Source organism: Equus asinus, chromosome 13, assembly GCF_041296235.1.
Source record: "Equus asinus isolate D_3611 breed Donkey chromosome 13, EquAss-T2T_v2, whole genome shotgun sequence".
Taxonomy (NCBI): domain Eukaryota; kingdom Metazoa; phylum Chordata; class Mammalia; order Perissodactyla; family Equidae; genus Equus; species Equus asinus.
The window spans coordinates 58,060,053-58,082,267 of record NC_091802.1 but is presented as its reverse complement, the minus strand read 5'-3'; the positions used below and the strand labels follow the sequence as shown (position 1 = coordinate 58,082,267).

At 61.3% G+C, this 22,215-nt stretch overlaps 2 protein-coding genes across 3 annotated transcripts; one reads left to right on the top strand and one right to left on the bottom strand.

Moving 5' to 3' along the window:
- The first annotated feature begins 4,950 nt into the window (after positions 1-4,950).
- Positions 4,951-11,132, top strand: LOC106845253 (uncharacterized). Of its 2 annotated transcripts, none has more exons than XM_014863220.3 (7): positions 4,951-5,461; positions 7,076-7,159; positions 7,895-7,983; positions 8,430-8,615; positions 9,305-9,442; positions 9,615-9,807; positions 10,373-11,132. In XM_014863220.3, exons 1-7 carry the CDS (start codon positions 5,260-5,262, stop codon positions 10,654-10,656), a joined length of 1,176 nt encoding a protein of 391 aa, XP_014718706.1. In that variant the 5' UTR covers positions 4,951-5,259; the 3' UTR covers positions 10,657-11,132. The 2 variants fall into 2 exon arrangements, with proteins under 2 accessions (XP_014718706.1, XP_044601545.1); XM_044745610.2 differs by having other exon boundaries at positions 5,138-5,461; positions 10,360-11,132.
- Positions 11,133-13,664: 2,532 nt separating this feature from the next.
- On the bottom strand, positions 13,665-21,959 carry TMEM235 (transmembrane protein 235). Its single transcript, XM_044746013.2, has 4 exons — positions 21,005-21,959; positions 19,304-19,384; positions 18,566-18,703; positions 13,665-15,380 (listed from the first exon to the last, which is right to left on the bottom strand). The coding sequence occupies exons 1-4, from the start codon at positions 21,183-21,185 to the stop codon at positions 15,139-15,141; spliced, it is 642 nt and encodes a 213-aa protein (XP_044601948.1). The 5' UTR covers positions 21,186-21,959; the 3' UTR covers positions 13,665-15,138.
- Positions 21,960-22,215: the final 256 nt, after the last annotated feature.

Below are 22,215 nucleotides of genomic sequence, written 5' to 3'. Positions count from 1 at the left end.
CTGCGGGAAATGATCCGTCAACCAGTGTCAACTTCATGGGAAAGTCAGTACTCCAAACTCGTGACGATAAGTTGGAGACCAGCATTGTGACCCCAAGGAGAGGAAAGAGCTCTTACACAGGACACTGGAAAGGGGAGGGCACCCTACGTTTAACTGACTTAAGCTATTTAACTAAGTGACGGGAAGAAGTGGTAATTTCTCAAGAATTCCACGGAAGTGAAACGACAGGCCATAGAAAGGGGGAATTTTTTTTTTTGCAACAGTAAAACTAACAAGGATTCATGTACGGCATATATAAATAACTGAAAATCAAGAAGAAAAGACTAGGCTTCTCGCGGAAGAGGAATCCGAATGGCTGAAACATGAGAAAAGGTGCTCAATTTCCTTAGTTAGGGGAAAGAGCGATTAAAATCAGAGATACCGCCACACATCCACCAGAATGGCTGAAGTTACGAAGTCTGGTCATGCCAAGTGATGGAGAGTGACCAGCACGGGAACGCAGGAGGTTCGTCACTGCAGCCACGGGGGGGATGGTCTGGCCTTGCCGGGTAGAGCTGGAGATAAGCATCGGCTGCCTCAGCAGTTCCCCCAGCCGTGGCCCCGCAGAGTCATGCACACGTGCGCCCCAGGAAGCACGAATGCTCAGGCTCGAGGTGGCACTGTTGGTAACCAAATCTGAAAACACCCAAGGTCCCGAAACAGGTAGAACAGAGAGAGAAACTGTGGTCTGGTCACACAGTGGAAAATTACGTAGCCGTGGTGAAGAATGAACTACACCTGCAACACGGATGAATCTTACGGGCATCGACGCGACCAGAAGGAGCCAGGCATCTAAGGGCACCCACTGACTCAGTTTACATCATGCTCAAAACCCAGCAGCACTCAGCTATTACTGAGGGATCCGTCCATGGGGGAAAACCGTGAAGAGAAGCAGGTCACGATCGTAAATTCAGACAGCAGCAGTAACTTCTGGCAGAGGGAGGGTCTGTGAATGGCAAGGAAACTTCTGGAATCCTGGCCATGTTCTATTTCTTAATCAGAGTGGCAACGACACGGGAGTTCATTTGACATTTCTATTTATTTGTAAAACTGTACAAATATGTGTCATACACTTTTCTGTATTAGATCGTGTGAATTTCATAACTTTTTAAAAAACACGAGTGTGTCCGAGCGCTCCCTGTGCTGGGCCCTGGGGATGCGGCCGTGCAGACCCCACCCAGCCCTGCCCCTGGCACTCACGGTCCAGGAGCTGATGGAGTGCAGATGAAAGTTCTGTGGTTTTCCTCGGTGCGGACAGCTTCTGCTCTCCCAACGGCCATAACCTCAAGCCCACCATGAGCTGTCTGCAGGGTCTGCCTGCTGAGCTGTGGGGGGCAGCCCCTTCTCCCCTCGCTGCCCCCAACCTCTCCAGGTCTCCCACTCTGCTTGGAGTTCCCGAGATAGCTCTGAAGGCACTGTCACATTTCCTTCCCCAATCGGGGAGGCGCGGGGACTTGCAGGAGCTTTCTTCCTATCCCCTTCCCTGCCTCCCAACAGCACACGCGGCCTTGACATGGCATGGCCCCCCGGGGGCAAGTGTGTGCCTGGCCAGGGCCCCCAGGCCCAGCGCTCTGTCCTTTGCCACCCCCGAGACTGGGGAGATGATGGTGCAAACAGCTCTCCCTTAACTCTCAGGCTGTGAGGCCTGGCCCCGGGCCAGTGCCCTATAGATCCTGCAGGCTCGGGGCCAAGAGGATGGGATGGGAATGACATTTCCCCCAACCTGTTTACCAGGACCCAGGGCCGCTATCTCCAGCTCTAATCTGCTGCCTCCCTTTATCTCAGCGGGGCCAGCCCTGGGTTCCCAGCAGCGGCCTCCCCGCCGCTCACTTCCTGCCAGCGGCCCAGCATTACAGGAATATGCACGCTGCACTCGGCTTGTGCGTGTGTGAGTGTGCGCCCACACCTCAGAGCCTGCACCTGGAGGGGTGCAGGGAGACTGGGGGTGCCGTAAGTGGCAGCTACCCCAGGACTCACGTCCTGCTCCCCGGCCAGCCTGCTCAGTGTCCCCTCACTGCTCTGGGAGGAGCAAACAGACATCTCAAGAAGGCCAGGGAAGGAGCTATGTTGGGGACCCCCAGAGCTTCCCCATGGAGAGACCGAGGCAGGACCAGCATCTGCTCCTCATCCGTTCCTGGCCTCCTTCTGCACAGGGACCCAGGCTCCTCCAAAGTCAGAGCTCTCGACGTGGTCCCTGCCTCACACGACAGTGTCCACGCTGCCCAGGGTCCCAGGGTCAGGAGAAGTCGGATCATCCATCCCCCACCATCAGTCATTCGGTTGGAATTACTGAGAACTGGGGGCCAGTAGTGGGCTGGGTACACAGGACACTCCACAGGCCGAGTGTCCCGGCCCCCGCCCATAACCGGCAGGCAGCGAGAAGAGATGCCACCAGCACCCCAGAAGGAGGGCCACCCCCTCCCTGTTGGACTGGGGTCAGGGACCTTCCCGGAAGAAGGAGCGTCTCAGCTGAGCGCTGAAGACGGAGACAGTGGGAACCAGAGACACGTGCCAATGTTGGGGGTTTCCGGGCAGAGGGAACGGCAGGTATAAAGATCTGGGGGTGAGAGAGAAGCAAGTACATTCGGGGAACAGAAATGTTGCAATCGGGCCGAGGGATGGTGGGAGGGAGGTGGCTGCAAGAATAAGGCCGGGGAGGCAGGGGCGCAGGAGCCCGAGGTGGCCTGGCCAAGGGCGGTGGCTGTGGGAGAGAAGGAGGAAGCCGAAGCGTGCAGTGGGGCAGGTCTGCATGGAGGCAGGAGATGACCCCACACCCTCCAGGGCTGGCTGCTGGTGAGGGGGCTGGGCAAGCGGCTTCTGGCTTCTCACCCCAGCCTGGGGGCTATGAACTGTCCCTCAGATGTCAGACGCAGCCAGGGACACACACACACACACCTGGGTGCACCCGCCCACATACCCACCCCACACAAACACACAAGTGCACACACAAACACATACCCACACACATGTGTACACACCGACATAACTCACGCATGCAAATATACACGTGTGTACATGTGTGCACATGCAAACAATACTATACACGTGTGCACACAGACATGCATTCACACACACATATGCCTACACAATCCCCCTGAGACCACGCCTTAGTCAGAGGGTGCCCTGGGGAGGGTCCCCACCCTTCTCCCACGATAGCCCACCCTTCCTGCTCCCTCCACACTGGGACAAGCCCCCACTGTAGTGAGGGGGGCTGGCCCAGGTGCCCTGGGACTGGGTAGGAGGTGACAAGTAGCCGCCTGGCAGAAGGGACCTCCGCCGGGCCCAGCTTCCCCAGGAAGAGGCCAGCTCTGGGGAGACAGCTCTGCTTCAGGAAGCGGGAGGCCCGTTTGGTGACCAGATGTGTCACCTTGGTGGCATTCTTGGATGGCCCCAACCCCCTGTCCAGTCCCCCTCCCCGAGGTGGCTATGAGGATTAACAGGGAGGCTGTGGGCCAGAAGGCTGGGCGTACCGTGAAGAGCCTGCAAGCAGAAGGCTCTGCCGTGCCCGGAGGTGCTGGGGGTCCAGCTGTTTGCCCCTTTCTCCCTGCTCCCCTGAAGCCACCACTGCTGCTCCAACCCCTCCCTTCCTTCCACAGAGGCCTCTGCTCCCCGCCCCCCACTTCCCAGCAGAAGGGCTGGAGCCAGACACAGAGATAAGGGGCTTGTTTTCTAAGGGCCCGGAATTCAGTGAAGATTGCAGGTCAGGGCCAGGGGGCCCTGGGGTTGGGGAGGGCACCGCGAGCCTTTCCTTTAGATGGGGGTCCTTGGGGCCACAGACCCTACGGAAGCTTGCGATTTCCGCTCTTTCAGGATGGCCCCAGCAGGCCTGGGGGGAGCAGTGGAGCGCTGCAGGGAGGTGGTGGGACCCTGGATGTAGCTGTGGGTTCCATCTCCACCCTGCTCACTCCTCCAGCCAGGCTGGCCTTCTTTCAGGGCCTCCTACCCTGAGTCTTTGCCCATGCTGTCCCCTCTGCCCGGAGCACTCTCCCTTCTGCCTTTGTCTGATTAACACCTTGCTCTGCGTTCAAAGCTCAGCCTAATCGCTGCTTCCTCCAGGAAGCCTGCCCTGATGCTTTGACTAGCCCCATTGCAGCTTTTCCCAGCATCGACATTCTCCCTCCCAGTGCTCCTCTCTCCAGCAGCATCCTGTCCCCACCCCGAGGACCTGAGCTCAAAGGGCAAGCTGTTCTTGGGCCTGCAGGAGGCCCAGTCCCTGCCGAGGCAGGGTGCACCCCTCAGCAGTAGCGCCAAGCCCCGGACCCTGGGCTGTAACCAGTAAGGATGATAACAGCAGCAGTGAGAGAGCGAACACTCTCACACAGCACTTCCCACCAGCCAGACGCCAGGGTCAGCACTAAACACACTAAGTCATCGAACCCTCAAAACAGCCCATTTGACAGTTAAGGAGGCTGAGGCCCAGAGAGGTGAAATGGCTTGTCCAAAGCTGCACACCTGCTAAGTGGGGACTTGAGTCAGTAGGCGCCCTTCACCACTACCAGAAGGACCTCTGGGTGGCTACAGCCCACCCCTCTACGCCAGGGGTCATGGGGGAGGGGCTTTCTATGCACCCCTCTAATTCTGCCTCCCATTATGCTCCATGAAATCAGACGCTCTGACCGGTTGCACAATCTTCGTGCCCCTCTGCCTGGCACCTAGACGATAGCTGGCACAGAGCAGGTGCGCAACAGATCCGTATTGAAAAACGTAAATGTTGGGAAGCTACTTTTCAGGGCGGACGCAACACAGTGGTTCCGGGGCGGACTCGAGACAGCTGGCCCCGGCCGCTTCCGCGCCAAGTGACCTTAGGCAGTCCATTAGCTTCTGTGCGGCTCAGTTTCCCACGGAGATGATAACAGTACTTGTCCTAGCTGCCTTAAAGTCGGTACACTGCCTGGCATATGGTAACAGCCACACGAGCGTCTGTTCTATAAAAGCTTGGCCGGCTCGGTTTCCTCTTCGGTAAGCGGGACCCTCCCTCTCCCGCACGCCCGGCTGACGCTGTGCCCGCGGAACTACAACTCCCAGCATGCCGCGGGGCCCTCCCGCCCAGGCTTGCCGCGACGAAGTCCGAACTACAACTCCCAGCATGCCGCGGGGGCCCTCCGGCCGGCCCCGGTCAGCTGCGGCCGAGGTCCCGGAAGTCCCGCCGCGCCGACTCCGCGATTCGCGGTCGCCCTCACCCAAGAGGGTCGGGGCAGGGGGCTGGGCGCTGCCCCCGCCATGCTCCGCGGACTGGCTTGGGCCACAGTCCAGAGGCACCGGGCCCTCTGGGCTCGGGCGTTTGGGAGCTGGGCGGGGGTCCCGGCGCACGTGGTAGACCTGCGCAGCGACACGGTGACCAAGCCTGGGCCTGCCATGAGGCGAGCCATGGCCGAGGCAGTCGTGGGGGACGACGACTACGGCGAGGACCCCACCGTCCGCGGTGAGCCCGGCGTGCGGGCCCGGGCCGGGCTGGGGGTCGTCGCGGCGACCCCACAGCGCTGTCCGTGGTGCTGGCGGGAGAGGCTGCCCGGGCGCAGGGATGGCGGTCAGCTGGGGGCTGAGCACTGCGCTCTCCGTCCTCGCTCTCAGTCTGACCCATCGCCTGAGAGCCTGTTCGAAATCAGATTCTTGGGTCCCACGCTTACCTACTGAGCCAGAGTCTGCATGCTAACAGGATCACCGGGTGATTCATGGGCACATTACAGTGTCGTCCGACTGCCCGATGAGACGGGTGTTAGCCCATCTTGCCGAGGAGGGCTCTGAGATGCTGAGCCAGGTGCTCAAGGTCCCATACCTAGTGAATGGCGAGGCAAGATTTGAACTAGGTCTTCTCCCTCTAAAACCTATAGCTATCGTCCTGCACCCACCGCCTTCCCGCATGAAGACAAATAGAAAACCCGTCTAGAAGAGGGAGTTCTCCACGGGCTGCACCTCGGAGGAGTGGGTTCTAACAACCAAGGGAGTGTTTCAGGACACAGTGACTGACAGTTCTACCCTGGGTTGAGAGATGCTGCCAGTGTGAACCCCTCCTATTCCTGGGGTGTGGACAACCCTCAGCTGTGCCAGGACACGCCATAGGGTCGCCACTTGAGCCCCGAGGGCCCGTCTTTGGGGTCAGGCAGTGATTGGGGCTGGTCATGCATCCAGCGACACCCACTGTTGCCTGGAACTTCAAAGATGCTGAGCCCACTACTCAGCAGGCAGCCTGCTGAGAAAACAGTCACCACTGTCAGGGTGGGGGAGGGGCTGGGGTTGACAGGAGTCCACAGAGAGTGCCTTGGGAACTGAGGGGCAGGGGAGGCATGGGACTCACAGGGAAGGGGGTCTTTGCAGAGGAGCCCTCTTAAAGGATGAGTGGAGCCCCTGGCAGGGCAGAGTGCTGGCTTACCAGGTGGGGAACTGTAGAAATAGAAGCATGGTGGTGAGACAGGCATTCAGGATACAGATAGGGAATGTGGCTGGAGTGTGGGATGCAGGGGGACACCCCGTCCCTGGAGGGGGAGGCAGAGGCCAGATTCTGCTGGCCATGAATGTCATGCTAAAGGCTTCAGACCTGAGGCCACAGGCACAGAAGAGCCACAGCAGGATTTAAAACAGGAGCCAGAAGCCCCGCTCCCCTCCAGCCCCCCAGAGTCTCCCCTTCTGAGGGCTCCTGTCCTTCCATTCTGGGAGAGGAAGTCAGCAGAGAAACCGCAGGGCCCCACCTGCGAGGGGCTGATGGGAAAGGAAATGAGACAGGTGTGAGGTCTGGGTAGGATGGGGGTTCAAACCACAGAGTTTCATTGTGGGGGGAGACAGTGGCCCAGGAGGAGGCGGGGCACAGAGGGTTGACTGAGGGGCCTCTGGACTGGGATATGCGGTCCCCAAGACCACAGGCTGCGCAGCTGGCAGACTGGGACTCCAGTCCTGCTTGGCCAGTTGCCGCAGCCTCGGGCAAGGTGCCCTCGTCCGAACAGGCTCATGGTTGTGAGTAACGCAAGGAGGGCTCTCTGAAAAGCTGCTCTGAGTGACTGCCACTGTTGATGGAGCCCTCCCATCCCTTCCCTCTCCTCAGAGCTTCAGGAAAAGGCTGCAGAGCTGCTGGGGGTGGAGCAGACCTTGTTTGTGCCCACCAACACCATGGCCAATCTCATCTCTGGTGAGCGCGGGGGACTTCCGCTTGCCCTCCGGATCCATGCTTCTCTCCTTTGTGCCAGGGGCTGTGACAACATCAGTGGAGTCCCAAGCCTTCTGGATGTCTGTCGAGCTCACCCAGGGGGTGTCCCTGGCAGGAGATGAGGGAGGGGAGGAGAGTGAGGTCAGCATGGCCTTGCCCCTCCCCTTGCCCCCTCCTCCAGGGGTCTCCATGGGCCAGGCCCTGTCCTCCCCGTCCTGTCTCTAGGGTTCTGTAACCACACCCTCCTCTGCCCTTTCTGGCCTGGGGGTCCTGCACTGTCATTCATGACTTCCCTACATGCTCCCACACCTTTATGAATTGTCCATTTATTTAACTCTCCGGTTTCCCAGTGTGTGCATGCCCTGTCTCCTACCAGCCCAGCTGATGCCTGTGCCCTAGGCTGCTTGTCCCCCATGGGGTAGCATCATGGCCGGCTTCTCTGTGCAAGGGATGCTGTGCATGTGGGCCGCAGGGCACAGGGGTGCCCACTGTGCAGGGCCCAATGATTCAGTGTCGTCTTCCTGGACTTGTGTAGTTCATGGGATGGTTTCCTGGCACATGGCAGCTAGGTGTCTTGAAGGGGCGCTGTTTCCTAATTGGCATAAGGCACTTGGGAGCTGGCTGTGGTCCTGGGGCTCAGCCCAGCCGAGCTGGGTGGGGGCAGATGGGCCCCCTTGGATTCGGTGCCAACACTGCCCCCTACCCCATCTATCTCAGTGATGTGTCACTGCCGACGCCGGGGCTCCCAGCTCCTCCTTGGACAGGAGTGCCACCTCCACGTCTATGAGCAGGGTGGGGTGGCTCAGGTAAGGACATGGCACCCCTCACCTGGGGCCAGCGCAGGGTGCTCAGCACTTCTGGTGGGAACCTGCTTCCTAGGCACAGGGTTGGGACCAGCAGAGGGGAGAAATGGCTGGGATGGCCACCTCCCCAGAAAGGCGGGAAGGAGAGCCGTTCTCAGATTGACCACGGGGGCGCAGCCGCGGCTCAGACCAGCTGCCAGGACGCTAGCCGTGCTTGGCACCCTGCTGCCCCCTAGTGGGCACTCAGGATACCAGGGCGGAGGGACAGCAACCTCTCCAGAGCACACAGCGCCCGGGTTCCTCCAGCTCCTTAGCTGGGATGTCTGTACCCAAGTCCACAGCACAGGGGGAAGGCTCCACGACCCAGAGCTTGGAGGAGCAGACAGGACAGAAGTAAGCAGTGCCACCGGACCCCTGGACCTGATCCTCCATCCCCCCTACACCTGCAGATCGCAGGAGTGCACTCCCACCCCCTCCCAGACCTGCCCCATGGCACCCTGGACCTGGCTGAGCTGGAGAGGATTATCACACGGGGACTCGGGAGCCCCTACTACCCAGTCTGTGAGCTCATTTGCCTGGAGAACACCCACAGCAGTTCGGGGGGCCGGGTCCTCCCCATCGATTACCTACGCCAGGTAGGCTGGCCCACCACTGTGCCCCGCCCCTGCCAGCTGCTGGCTTCCTGTCTCCCCTGAGCCCCTCTCCCAGAATTTAGTCCCCTCTGATATATGCTGTGGATGTCCATCAGCAGCCAGAACTGCTGTGGGAGGGACGTGTGTGTGGTCCCAGGCTGCGGATGCAAAGGGAATTAGTGCCCCAGTTTAGGGCCCCAGTGCCCAAACTTCCCCCAAAAGAGCAGAGAGCCCCAGGGAGCTGAGTCCCAGAGCAGCGCCAGCTTGTGCCTGGTCCCTACCCCCAGCATGTGAGGCTGAGTTCTGTGCTCAGTGGCATGACAACCTGGGCCCTGACTCGGTCTCCAGACCTGTGCGTGCCTGGGAAATGGCACTGAGCATCTTCCTCGTGGTCCCACTTAACTAAGATGAGGCATTTATCGCTGGGACCACGGTAAGCACTTGGTCCATGGTGAGCGTGCCATAAACATGAAATAAAACACTTGCCATTGACCACCTTTCACAGAGGATGGCACACAGGTTCAGGCAGCAGAGGCGACCGCTCAGGTCCCAGATGGCCAAGCTGGTCACCAACCTGGGTCTCCTGACTCCAGACCCTTTGTTCTTGCTCGAGGAGCCAAGCCCAGTGACCTTCGGGAGACCCATCCTCCCTCCGTTCCTCCTTCTGACCTCCGTCTGTACCTTGCCCCCAGGTGCGCCTCCTGGCCCGGAGTTACGGGGTGAGGGTCCACCTGGACGGTGCCCGGCTGCTGAACGCCTCAGTGGCTCTGCATGTGCCTCCGGCCCACATCATGGAGCACTGTGACTCTGTGTCTCTCTGTTTCTCCAAGGTGGGAAGCCACTGGGCCACCCCCCAGACACAGGAGGGTGGGGGTGCCTGCAGCAGGAGGTGGAGTTGGGTTCCCCAGCTCCTGTGCTGGCAGCCGCTGAGCCTGAGCCCCGTTAACCCCTCCCCGGACTGGGCCATGGCATCTGCCCTTCCCCCTCTTCTCTTCCTCCCAGGGCCTGGGTGCACCAGTGGGGGCCCTGGTTGGGGGGCCCAAGGACTTCATCGAAGAAGCCTGGCGCCTCCGGAAAGCCCTGGGCGGGGGCATGCGCCAGGCTGGGGTGCTGGCAGCGGCTGCCCTCGTGGGACTGGCTGATGCCGAAGAGGTGCTGCTGAGGGACCACCAGAATGCCCAGAGATTTGCCAAAGGTGCCTGGATTATGGCCCCCCGCCCTCACTTCCCTTTGGTCCCAGGGGAGTGCCTTGGGGGTCCCCAGCAGCAGGGCCCAAATCCCCAGCAGTGTGCATCCTTCGACTCTAGAAGGGTGAAGGTTAGCCGCGGAGCCACTAGTGGTGGGATCCAGGGAACTAGAACGCTGGACCAGGCTGCCCCTGGTGCAGTGTGGGACCAGTCAGCGCTGAATGGGCATCAGTAATTCTTGCTCTCCGCAGACAGAATCCAGCAGAGTGGAGCCTCTAACTTGGGTCTTTACATACGTTAATTGAGTCCTCACAACAACCCCGTGATGTCCCTACTTTCCAAAAGAGGAAACTGAGGCCCAGAGAGGTTAACTGATTTGTCCAAGGTCACACAGCTAAAAAGTAGCAGAGCCCAGTCTGGGGACTCCAAAGGCCACGACAGGACTGAGGGTCCCTCTTTTCCTCCTGCCGTGGCTGAGCTGCCCTCGCCTTTCCTGGTGCAACAGGACTGGGTGGTGGGGGCAGTAGTGGGGTCCCGTGGTCAGGCTCCACTCACCACAGGACCTGGGCCCAGGACTCCAGGAACTGGCGTCCCCCATCTGCTCCGTGGATCTCGCCACCGTGGAGACGAACATAGTGATGGTGAGGGTGAACGGGCTGCCACCCGAGGAGCTGTGCCGGCACCTGGAGGCCGTGAGCGCTGACGAGGTGGCCCAGACTGGCCGTGCCGTGCGCGTGCTGCTCTTCCCCTGGACGGAGCGGTCGGTGCGCGCCATGTGGCACCGTGACGTCTCGGCGCAGGACACCGAGCTGGCACTGAGGAAGTGGGGGTTTGTGCTGAGGCAGCTGGGCCCCTGAGGATGGAGTGACCGGACCCTGTGCCCAGCTAGGATCATGGCGAGGAGTGGAGGTGTCCCCAGGGAGCGGGCGGGAGGAGAGGCACGACCCGGTCGTCCACTCATCTGCTTGGACCACTTTACCTCCCACGGCACTCAGGGCTAAGCTGCCACCCATGTTCCTCCAGCAAGCCCTGAGCGCTTCTGTGTCCCAGACAGGGCACCCACGCATGCAGGGACGGCAGGACCCCATCCCAGCGCCCTCCCCACGGCCCGGGAGGCCACCACAGCAGGGCCTCTGCTCCCAGGGACAGAGGGGAGACTGCCCGAGCCCACGAGAGCGTCCTGTGCTCAGAGGCAGGTGAGGGCCATCGGAAAGGGACATAGAGATGGTGGGAAGGGCGTCACCTGCCGTGGGAGGGGGCCGGGGCTTTATCTCGTAGTTGTCTAATACGTATTTACTTTTTTACAAAATAAAGTTTTCTGCCTATAAAATAATATGTCTTAATTGTAGAGAATTTGGGACTGGGTCTCATTTTTAGCAGCTCCTGGGGTAATTTCGGCAGACTCGGGGGTTAAGACCAACCTCCTGCTCAGGTGACCTAGAAGACCTGGACGAAGGACATTTTTAAAAGTCACCCAAGAATCACGTTTGTTAACGTTTGTGTGTATTTCTTTCTGGACACATATGTAAGCGTGCAGCCGAGTCTGTGTGTGTGCTTTAAGCAGCGAAGCTGTGCCGTCACATGGGTGCTCTGAAGCCCCCGATGGGAGTCCCGGGAGGCGGCTCTGCATGGCTTGAGCGGTGACTTCAGTTTGAGAGGGTGAGGTTTGAGACCCAGGTGCACGCAGTTAGGAAGCTGCCAGAAACACAGGTTTGGCGCTCTGGAGAGGGCTGGCCTGGAGGCACAGATGCGGGACGGCCGCGGGGTGGGAATCCTGACGGCGGTGCGGCCGGGTGTGCATGGGAGGAGAGAAGCGCCGAGGTGGCCTGAAGCAGAGCACCCTCCCGCGTCCCCTCCCGCCCATAGGAGGTTCTAGACCTATTCTCTGGGGGATGCAGCCGCTGGGGCTCCCCAAGGCCTCAGAACTGCTCTCCTGTGCTTGAGAATCAAAAGCCAGCCAGCAGCTCTGAACCTCTGTCGCTCTGCCCCTGCATGGCCCTGTCTGGGCAAGTGCCAGCACGTATGCACCAAATGAGTTACCCATTGCCATGCGACATATCACCCCAAAACATAGTGTCTTAAAACAGCAATAATCCTTAATCATTTCTCGTAGTTTCTGTAGGTTAGGAATTAGGGAGTGGCTTAGCTGAGCATCCTGGCTTGGCGCTTCTCACAAGGTTGCAGTGAAGACATCAGCTAGGGCGGCATTATGGGACTAACCCCCCTCCAAGGAGGCTCACTTACACAGCCAGCATGTTGCAGGGGGCCCTGGTTCCTAGCTATGGGGGTGTCTTCACAACATGACGGCTGGCTCCCCAAGGGCGGGCAGTCTGAGACCGAGGCGGAAGATACCGTGCCTCGTATGACCTAGTCACACGCTGTCACCTCTGCAGGATTCTATTTGCTGTCCAGGTCGGCCCTAATTCAGTGTGGCAGGGGCCATACAAGCGATGAGTCCCCAAGACGAGGATTGCGGGGGTCCACCTTGGAGGAAGGCTACTCCATTTGTGCGTGCTGGCTGGGAGTAGGGCCTGAGTTCACAAGAGGCCCCTGTCCTGGGTGGGGGCACAGGTGGCATCAGAGGATAATAACCAGAGCCAGCCCACAGAATGACGCAGGCAAATGTACCAGAAGGAGGAGAGGCCAGAGGGCGTGGGAAGGAGGATGGGGTGGAGGGGGACCGTCACTGAAGCAAGGGCTGTGACGACGCCAGAGCAGGAGGAAGAACATGGCCTGCTGGAGGCAGGGCCATCCTAGTCAGCTGCAAGGAACAGAGGCCCTGGGAGGCACTGCAAGTCAAGGATGGTGACTGTGGGACATGGTGTGCACTGGGAGGGACATCCGCCTAGTGTGGGAATAGCTGGCCTGCTTCAGTCACTGTTGCCCCTTGTTCTGCTTAAGCACACCAGTCACTGGTCCTCAGGCACGCCCCCCGTTTTCTGTATTTCAGACCCCATAGGGCGAGGGGTGGTCCTTCCACAGCAGCAATAAGTGGCGTGGGAGCAGCCATACCACCAGCATTGCCTGTAGAGTGGATCCACAGGCTGTGGGGACAGACACACTGCAAGGGGCTGGCTCTGGTGCACTCTCGCTCTCTCCTCTGGTTACAAGCAAATGCTGCACCACGTGAAGCTGGTGTGTGTCTGTGTCTGTTCTCAGCAACCTCAAATCATGCACTGGTCTCTCCCCTGGGTGGCACATACCTGCCTCATAACCTTGGCTGCACAGCCTGGCCACCCAGCGAACGATGAAACACTCACTGTGGAGGCTGGCCAATCGGAGAGTGAGGCACGTCCTGGCTGTCACACCCCCACTGGCATGTGGCCAGGCAGGTCTGTTCTAGAAGGGAAGGGGCAAGCGCCACACCCCTGCCCCCACGCCCTCCCTCAGGGAGTTCTGCGATCCCAGTGGCCACCCCATGTGTCTTTTCCAGTGTCCTGTTCCTAGAGCCCAAGCCCATGAGCAGTCAGAGAGGCCCAGGGTGGAACTCTTGCACTCCGCATCCCCAACAAACCCACGGGAGAGGCCACTGTGGGGCTGAGGGGAGGGAAAAGTCAAGGGCGGGCCTCACAGGCTCAGAGGATCTGCCCAAGAGGCCCCCGGATCCACCATGGAGGCCCCAGGAGTCCTCTCCTGCCTGGAAATGAGAAGGAGCTTGTCTCTGGATGGACCGACACGCAGACATACACACAGGACGTCTCTGGATGGACCGACACGCAGACACACACACAGGACGTCTCTGGATGGATGGACACGCAGACACACACAGCTAGGAGTGTTCTCACACTTGCACTGTCTGTAAGCTGTGGGCATGCATTATCTATTTCGAAAATCTTTAAGAAAGAAAAAGAACGGCTTATTCTGCATGCAGCACAAGCTGATTTATTAAGGACAATTTGGCACACCGTTATTGTGGAATGGTAAATGCTAAAACATGAGCAAGAAGGGAAGCCCCACACAGCGCCCAGCACTGTGCCCCTCAGTGCGACCCCAAGATGGTGCCAGCCCCTGAGCCCTAGGAGCTTCCTGTAAGCTTTGAAGCAATAAAGGGACACTGGGGAGGAGGGAGCCCAAGGCAGGAGAGGCAGCCATCTTCCCCAGCACACCCCAGACTCAGGGAGGCCCTGAGCCCGAAATGGGGCCGGTTGGGGCTTCAGGGACTGCACAGCCCCCCAGGCCCTTCTCCTCTGCCGCTCGACTTCTCTACCTACAGGCAGATGGGTGCACCTCAGTCTTCACAGACCCCAACAGCCTGGGGTGGGCTGGCCGCCCACCTGCCCTCGGAAAGGGCCTGCAGGCCTGGGCCTACGAACTGAGCGCCACCCAGCCTGGGGCTTGGCCTCCATTCCATGAGCCTGCAGCCCGACCCCAGGCTGTGGCCTCCGCCCTCCAGGCAGCCCAGTCCCTCCTGGCTGAGAAGCCCTCCCCTGCACGGTGGCATGGCACCCCAGCCCACCACGGCTTCCACACCTGCTTCTTTGGGGCGCCCAGCCGGCCCCTGGCCCATGCAGATACTCCCGGGGGGCTGCAGCCCGGAGGGTCGGGGTCCAGAGTGCCAGCCTGAAGGAGCAGCAGCGGCACCAGGTCTAGGACAGAGGCCTGAAAACAAGGCAGGGGGCAGAGGCGCATCCCGCCCATTCGGCTCCCCCTGTGCCTGCGAATCCAAGGGGCCCTCGGGCCCTCTCCTCACTCTCCTCTCCACCAGCACCTGCCCTCAGGGGTGAGTGGACAGAACAGAGGCCCAAAGGACATCTGGCTCTGCCATTTGCTCTGGGGTGGTCTGGGCCTCAGACTTGCCTTCTGTGAAATGGGTGAATGGTAACCAGTGTGAAGGGTGACCAGGGGATTAGAGGAGGAGATGGGTGGGCAGGCCCAGCACTGCGCCCAGCATGGAGGGTGCTTAACAGGTACCTGCTTCTCCCTTGAACGCCCCCCTCTCCAGGACAGCGGGAGCGGCTCCAGCCGACCCAGGTCTCTAGGAATGGGGACAGCTCTGGCACACCAGGACTCATGAGGGGAGTGTAGGCCACACACTCAAGAGGCAAGGAGGCCAGCTATGCCCCAGGGCCCTGCAGCACCCCCACCCCAATCCCCCCACTAACAATCCCTCAGGCCACTTGCTTCCTCTTTCTGGGACTCACTTTTCGAATCTCTAAGAGGAGCATAATGCGGCAGGGGAGCCCCCCAACATCAGGCTTTGCCTAACAAGAGATTCTTGGCTCTGTCCCCAGCCCCTGTTCACCCGCAGGACCCCCTCCCAGCCAGGCCGGTTCCGGCCGATCCCAGGAGATGCAAAGGGAAACCAGGACCCTCTCCTCCCCCACCTGCCGGCCTGGGACTCAGAGAACCACAGAGTGGGGGGTGCCCGGCGCCCGGCTCAGGCTGAGGGCTCGGGCGGCTGCGAGCAGGAGGGTGCCGCTGAGCGCCTCCAATGCACAGGAGCCCCAGGCCAGGGCCACAGACCAGCCGAAGCTGACACGGACATGCTGCACGTGCCAGGGGCCGTACTGGCGCGTGGTCTCGGCGAAGGCCAGGTGCGAGTAGCTGATGTAGGTGCTGAGGCCTGCCACGGTCAGGGCACCTGGGGAGGGAGTGCAGGGGCCACTCAGCGTGTCTGCCTGCTGGGGACACTGCCCTACCTGCGACCCTGGCCAGGGTAGTGCTGTGGACACAGCCTTGGGAGGCCCTGCCCACTGGCCTTCAAGGGGAATGGAGGCTCCAACTCAGTCCTCAAACCCCAGGACCTCCCCCCACAAAATCCCCTTGCAAACAGTACCACCGATACGCCCAACACACGGTCCCCACTCACATAACTGCCCCACGTACACAGCGCCCTCTTGTATCCCCGGGAGTACCCAGAATACACGCGTGCGTGCATGCACACACACACACACACACACACACACACAGACACAGGCACACACACACAGACCGCCAGTGACCTCTACTGGCAGCTGGGGGTCTCTGGAGCTCTGACCTGGTGCCCTGAGCCAGTCCCCCGGCCTGCACCTCCGGCCCCCTCTTCCTCACAGCTCCCTCTCCTCACCCCACTGGCTGACCGCCCCCCCTCCTCCTGGCCCAAGCCTCAGTGTGCCCCTTCCAGAAGCCCCCTCCCCAGCCCCAGGTCTGAGTTGCAGGCTCTTCCTCTCTGCTCTCATAACCCCTGTCCTTCCACAGACGAGGACTCCCTCCTCCCTCAACTTTCTGAAGAAACGCTCAGAGCCTTCCTCAAAGGACTGGCTTTGCCCAGGGTGCCAGGTGCCGAGTGACCCTTCGTCCGGTGGTTCAGGAGCAAGCAGAGAGCTGAGCACTGGGACATTTTCCTGTCCCCCCCGGGTTCAGAAGGACCAACCAGAGCGCCACCCTCTGTCCCACAGCTGCAGGCTGACATCAGAGCCTGCCCTTGGTGCCAACTGTAGGGAATCTTGGCCAGGGCGGGTGGGTACCGTGGCTCCGTCACTCACTTCTCAGGTGAGCACACTGCCCAGCCAAGGGCAGGAGGCTGACCAGAGCTGTCCTTCAGGGCCGGGTCTGGGTCTCACTGGGATCTAGAGAAGGGACCCAGCCTTGAGGTCCCCATACTGCCTGACTCTCACCCTGGTCCTCTGTGATTCCTCACTTGATCAAAGGTGAGAAGGAGTGGGGGGGGGGGGGCGGGGACACACAGCTGCAAGTGCAGGCTGGGCCAGGCAGCAGCAGAGGTTAGGGACTTAATCTGGGGAAGGATGTGAAGCCAAATCAAGGGACGTGGGCTCTGGGACTGGGGTCGGCACTCAGCAGCAGGGCTGGCAGACACTTCTCGGGCTTCCTCAGGGAGCTCTCATGCAGCTGGGGCCCCAGAAACAGAGGCGGCTGTCTCAGCCTGCAGCTGTCAGAGCGCCTGGCCAAGTCTCCACTCTGCCCCCACCCCCCTGGCTGCCCCACCAGCTGAGCTCATCTCCAAGCCACCAGCTGCCTCCATCCAGCCTGGCTGAGGACAGGACCCACTGCTCTGCCATGGCACAGGGTGCAGAGTAAGCTCCCAAGCTGGACACCCCCATCTGGAGCCCCCAACTCTCCCTGGGGACAGGGAGCCCAGGTCTGGCCCCTGCCAGACCACTCTCTGAGCCTCAGACTTACTGACGCTCTCAAACATCCCCCTGGCCAGCACCGGAGCCTCAAGCTGGGCGATTGTAGTGGAACGCATCACTCCAGGCCCTGTCCACGCACGTGCCCCACCAGGCTCCTATCTCAGGGAAGGGCACTCATCCATCCTTTGTCACCCTGGACCCCTCTGTGTCCCTCTCCCTTCTTGCAGTGCTGATGGAGGGGGGTGGGGTGAGCTGACCTCAGGCAGGTCCCCTTGGTGTGACCTTCCTGTCTTGGAGGCCCCAGACCTGGAATGTCTGTTGACCCTCCCCCCCAACCCCGGGCCACCTGAGTGGGCTCCTGACAGTGATGTCAGCAAACCCATTTCCACGGAAACCCGTCCTGCAAGGAAGGCAGCAGCGCAGTGAGGGCAGCACGTGGGGCTTTCTTGGAAGCAGGCCAGCTGCCTGCTCTCGAGCTCCCCGGGCCTCGGAGCAGAGGACGCCCCCCAGCAGCTGCCTCCCCTCAGCAGCTGCCTCCAGACCCTCCCTCCGCCCACTCGCCGCCGCCTTGGTTCTGACACAATGCCAAGGTTTATGGCTATCACCAGTTTACCTAGTTCCAACCCCACCCAATTTCTCCTCTTGGTGGCTTCCCAAGGCCCTCTTAATTGGATTTTGGACACACAGACCGTCTCCGGGCTCAGGCTGCAGCTGACACTTTGATTTCTCCTGCTGTCATTCTCTAAACCAAACAACTAGGCTGCCAGTCCCCTGGCTCTCGGTGCCAGGCAGGCCCACCTACTCCCTCCCCAGCTCCTTCCCAGAGCAAGCAGGCCTGCCCAGGAGGGAGCCCCAGGCCCACGTGGTCTGGTCCTCGAGTGCCACGGCTGGGAAGGTAGGGCTGGCCTGGGACACAAGACTCAACTCAGGCCTGGCCCTGGATGGCAGGGGCCACTGAGGAATGACCCCAAGGAGCCACCAGCCTACTGTCTTCGACAGCCAGCCTTGGACAGCTGGGGACACTTGGTGGCTGGCTGGGGCAGGTGGCACCAAAAGGCAGTGAAGGGGACCCCTAGCCAAGCTTCCTGCGGACCTCAGCAAATTCTTGGACATCTCAGCCAGAAGCTAAGACCACTGAGTGCCCGTGGCACACCATCATCGCATGAATCCCTGAGGGACCGCTTGGCCCAGCGCCCAGCACAGTCCAGATGAATGTCAGCTGATAAACTGTTCCTAGTCACAGTCTGGACCTGGGTGGGGGTCACTGCGGAGGACTCTGAGGCCCCTTCTCACCCCATCTTCATGTCTGGCCCTGCCTGGCCAGTGCTAACCCCCTGCCCGCCCTTGCTGCTCCCACCAGGACTGCCTAGGGAGGAGAAGGGAGTGAATGGGGCCGGCCCCACCCCTCGTGCAGATCCAAAAGGGCAGGTCCTGGGAGGGCCTCGGAGATCCCCGTGCCTCTTGAGCCTGGAAGCTCAACCCTGCGGCTGTCCCCATCCTGCTCGGAGCCCACAACCAGAGCCCCTGCCTCTGCCCCTCTGAAGGCCCCAGTGCCACCCAGGGTGCCTTTGCCTGCTGCAGCTCAGTCCCCAGGCTGGGCCCAGGCTTGGCGTAGCCCAGAGGGGAACCCACAGGGTGAAAGGAGAGGCAGCACCCCACTCCCAGGGCCTGCGACCCCCACAGCCCCCAGACTCACCCCCCAGCAAGAAGTAGCAGCCGGTGAAGAGCAGCAGAGGGACGCTCTGGGCCAGGGAGCTGAGGAGGCCGCAGACCCAGCCACACACGACAAGGACGAGGCTCAGGGGCAGAACCACCATGACGGCTCGGTGCAGCACTGTGGAGAGTGGGGCTCAGGGCGCGGGGGGGGCCAGGACCTGCCCCTCAAGGCAGGTCCAGGTGAGCACTTCACAGCCCTGTCTGCATGAGGTTCACCTTTGCAGGACACACAGGGCACCTTGGCCTTGGCCAGAGGAGGAGCTGGACCATCCACCTCCCTCCGATGCCCCTGTCTCCACGGTAACCACCTGACATTCCCAAGGGCCCTCTGATCCTGGCACAGGCTTCCTGAGGCCCAGGGCGAGGGAGGTTTCCCCAGCGCCGCCCCCCTCCCCACCTCCCAGCCTCCTCAGAGGAGCAGGCATGTGCCCCTCAACCCACCAGGTGGGAGATGCCCGCCAGGTAGACCCATTTGGAAAAATAAAGGAGAGTCCAGAAGCGGCACAGGGAGGGCAGGTAGGCTGGGGTCAGGTGCCTGTAGTCACAAGCCAATAGCGGAGCACGGGGGCTGTGGCCAGTCGACGGGAGTTTTCAGATATACATGGAAATGTCTTCTGGGAATGCAGGCTCTGGCTGGAAGTGGTTCTGCGGGTCTAGGATGAGGGCAGCTCTGATCCCAGCCCTGCCTGGAGATTAAGGGAGGAGGGCGGCGACTCACGGATGAGGTGCTGCACCGAGCTGGGGACGTCCAGGCCCTCACTGGCAAAGGGGTCGATCAGGGGGATGCAGCTGTTCTGCCCTAAAAAGCAGAAAAGATGCCAGCCTGGTGGGCTGGACATCCGTGGGGCCACCACCCACCCCGCACTTCTTGGAAATGCATTGTCCTGCAGGCATGCTTGAAGGCGTGCTCTCGTGCCCTGCCAGAGCCGAGGGGACTGACCAGTGACCACAGGGCCCTGTCAGAGTCTCTCCTGGAACTCGGAGTTGGGGCTCCAAATGGGTTTGGAGGGTCAAGAACTTCCATTTTGTTTACTTAATGTCTAATGTTTATTTACTGTCTAAAATTGCAAACATCCCAGAGAGGCTGGCCTTGGCACTCCCTCAGGCCAGGGTCCCCAGCATGCTCGCACCTGGAGGTGAGGCTTCACCTGGACAGGGAAAAGGTGCATGTAACATGGGCTCTCTGACTTGTGCACACCCACCCATATGCACACCCACTGGCACACACGTGCACAAGTCGGGAGGGCTCTGGAGCGTTCAGCAGTCTGTCAAGTGAATGAAGGAACAGCTGAGTCCTTCCTCCTGAGATGCCCCGAGGAAGCCACCCCCCCACACACATTCATAGTCACCTGCACACACGCACACACTCTCACAGACATGCTCACACTCACACACTCAGGTTTACATACACTCACACATTGATATTCACAGACACACCCATACACTCTCACACTGACGCGTGCTCACACACACATGGACACACACTCACACGTACCCTGCCATCAGCGCTCATCCAGTGCAGGGGGAGCTGCCCAGGCTGGCTGTGAGGGCGGCAGCTGGGGGCACCGGGAAGCCCTCAGCTTGCAGGCAGGCGCTGGGCCGTGCTGAGGAACACCCTCCCCTCTCCTGTGCCCCGCAGCCTGTGCACAGGCTTGAAACGCATGTGATGCTCCTGCCTTCTGCCTGTGCGCTGTCAGGCCATCGCCTCATATCTGTGGCTGCGCCTGACAGGGAGTGGTGATAACGGGGCTGCGGGCCCAAACCCCAGGGACCGTAATTAGGAAACAAACCCTGGTCAGTTGGATGAGGAACCTGGCCTGCCCAGAGGCCCCCAGCTCCCACGCCAGGCTTCCTGGGCCCACCCCTGCTCCACTCCATGCCCACGCCCTGCAGATGAGCAGAGGCCCCTCTGCTGGGCCTGCCCAACACTTTCCTCCCTCATTCTTCCTGACCCCCCAGTCTTGGTTGCAGGTATCATTTTCTCCCCATCTGACAGACCAAGACCTGGAGGCTGAAGGGGGACAAGGTCCCGGGTCACTCGGCTGTGAGTGGCAGAGCCTGTGGGAGCCTCTGGTGACCTGCCATCTATTAAGTGGTGTGCTAAGGCTTCTAGCTCAAGACAGGCCCCAATAGGTGAGGCCAGGGGAATGCCTGCGGGCTCCTGCTCTGGAAGCCTCTTTGGGTCCTTTTGGGGCCACCCAGAGTCCCCCTCACTTTTATTGCCCGCCCATGGCCTGGCTCTGAGCCCAAGTCCCTTCCTCCTCCAGCCCCACTGTCACCGCAGCATTTGCGGGGGCAGCCGAGAGACCCCAGAGGGCAGACACCCGGAGGAGGGGTGAGGGGGTGGGGAGTCCGAAGCAAAGGGATCGTGAGCGGAGGGGACGAGCAGGTGGTCACCCTGCCTGGGCGGCCGCGGTACCTTCGCAGATGCGCCAGAGCCCCGAGTGCGAGGACAGCTGCCCGGCGCGCCCCGTGTGGTTGCCGGCGTCCGCCACCTCCAGGATGTACCAGTAGTCGCTGGCCACGGCGGCGGCCAGCAGCGCGAAGCTGAGCAGCGCGCCCAGGGCGGCGGCCAGGAGCAGGGCACCCAGCCGGGCCATGCAGGGGGCGGGGTGCAGGGGCCCGAGGGGTGCGGGGGATGCAGCGGCCCCGGGAGTGGGGGCGGGAGAGCGGGTGAAAGGGAGTGCAGGGAGCCGAGGGGGCGGCAGGGAGTCGGGGATTGCAGGGGAGCCGGGGGCTCCGGAGAGTGGAGGGGAGTCAGGGAGTGGGGCGGTCCCCTGGAGAGTGAAGAAGCGGGAGAAGCCGAGGAAGAGCGGGAGGCGGGGACTTAGGGAGCCGGGAGAGCAGTGGGAGTGGGAGAGTGGGGGGAGGGAGGGTTCCGGGGAGTGCAGAGAGCGGGGAACGGGGGTCTCGAGAGGCGGGGAGCGGGGAGCAGGGCCGGGGAGCGGGGAGCCGCGCGGGGAGCCGAGCGAGGCTCCTCTGGCCGCGGCGCCCCCTTTGGCTGCTGAGCGCTGGCCTCGCGATGCCCCTCGGGCCGCAGGGAAATCGATCCCACCGCCGAGCTCGGGCCCCCGGAAAAGACGAGGAAGTCGCGCAGCCGCAGGGACAGCGCCGCAGACCTGGGTTCAAACCCCAGCGTCCCGACGAGCTGACCGTGGGTCCCTGGGCAAATTTCTTAATCTCTCCAAACCTTCGGCTCTTCAGCCGCCGAGGGGCTGGGCTGAGGAGGCATATGGGGAGGCGGGGGGAGCCTGAACGGGCCCCAGGAGGGGGCTCAGCTGGTGGCAGGTCGGCTGCCCTGGTGCTGGGGCACTGAGCCGCTGACTGGCCCCGTCCTGGTCTTCATCAGTCTCCAGGACCAACCAGAGGGCTCTGGTGAAGTGGGGTGGGTGGGCAAAGGGCCTGGCGGGGCTAGCAAGGGGGCTACAGGAGGAAGAAGTCTTGCTTCCCATTAGCTCCTAATTACAAAAGCCGCATGGGGCAGGCAGGCCCCTGCTGTTCCACTACTCACTCAACAAACATGCAAGAAGCACCTTCTGGGACAGGTGTCAGACACTAGAGGAGTGGGAGGCAGAGGAGCCACAGAGAGGCCCCCACCCAGGAGCAGGCAGTGACACGCATGGGGGTGAC

Excerpts from the sequence above, each read along its gene's own strand:
- LOC106845253 (XM_014863220.3), top strand. The coding sequence starts at position 5,260 with ATGCTCCGCGGACTGGCTTGGGCCACAGTCCAGAGGCACCGGGCCCTC. Across the intron at positions 8,616-9,304 it reads CCATCGATTACCTACGCCAG|GTGCGCCTCCTGGCCCGGAG; the intron begins GTAGGCTGGCCC and ends CCTTGCCCCCAG. Across the intron at positions 9,443-9,614 it reads TGTCTCTCTGTTTCTCCAAG|GGCCTGGGTGCACCAGTGGG; the intron begins GTGGGAAGCCAC and ends TCTTCCTCCCAG.
- TMEM235 (XM_044746013.2), bottom strand. The coding sequence starts at position 21,185 with ATGGCCCGGCTGGGTGCCCTGCTCCTGGCCGCCGCCCTGGGCGCGCTG. Across the intron at positions 18,704-19,303 it reads CTCGGTGCAGCACCTCATCC|TGCTGCACCGAGCCGTCATG; the intron begins GTGAGTCGCCGC and ends CACTCTCCACAG. Across the intron at positions 15,381-18,565 it reads CTGCTACTTCTTGCTGGGGG|GTGCCCTGACCGTGGCAGGC; the intron begins GTGAGTCTGGGG and ends CTCCCTCCCCAG.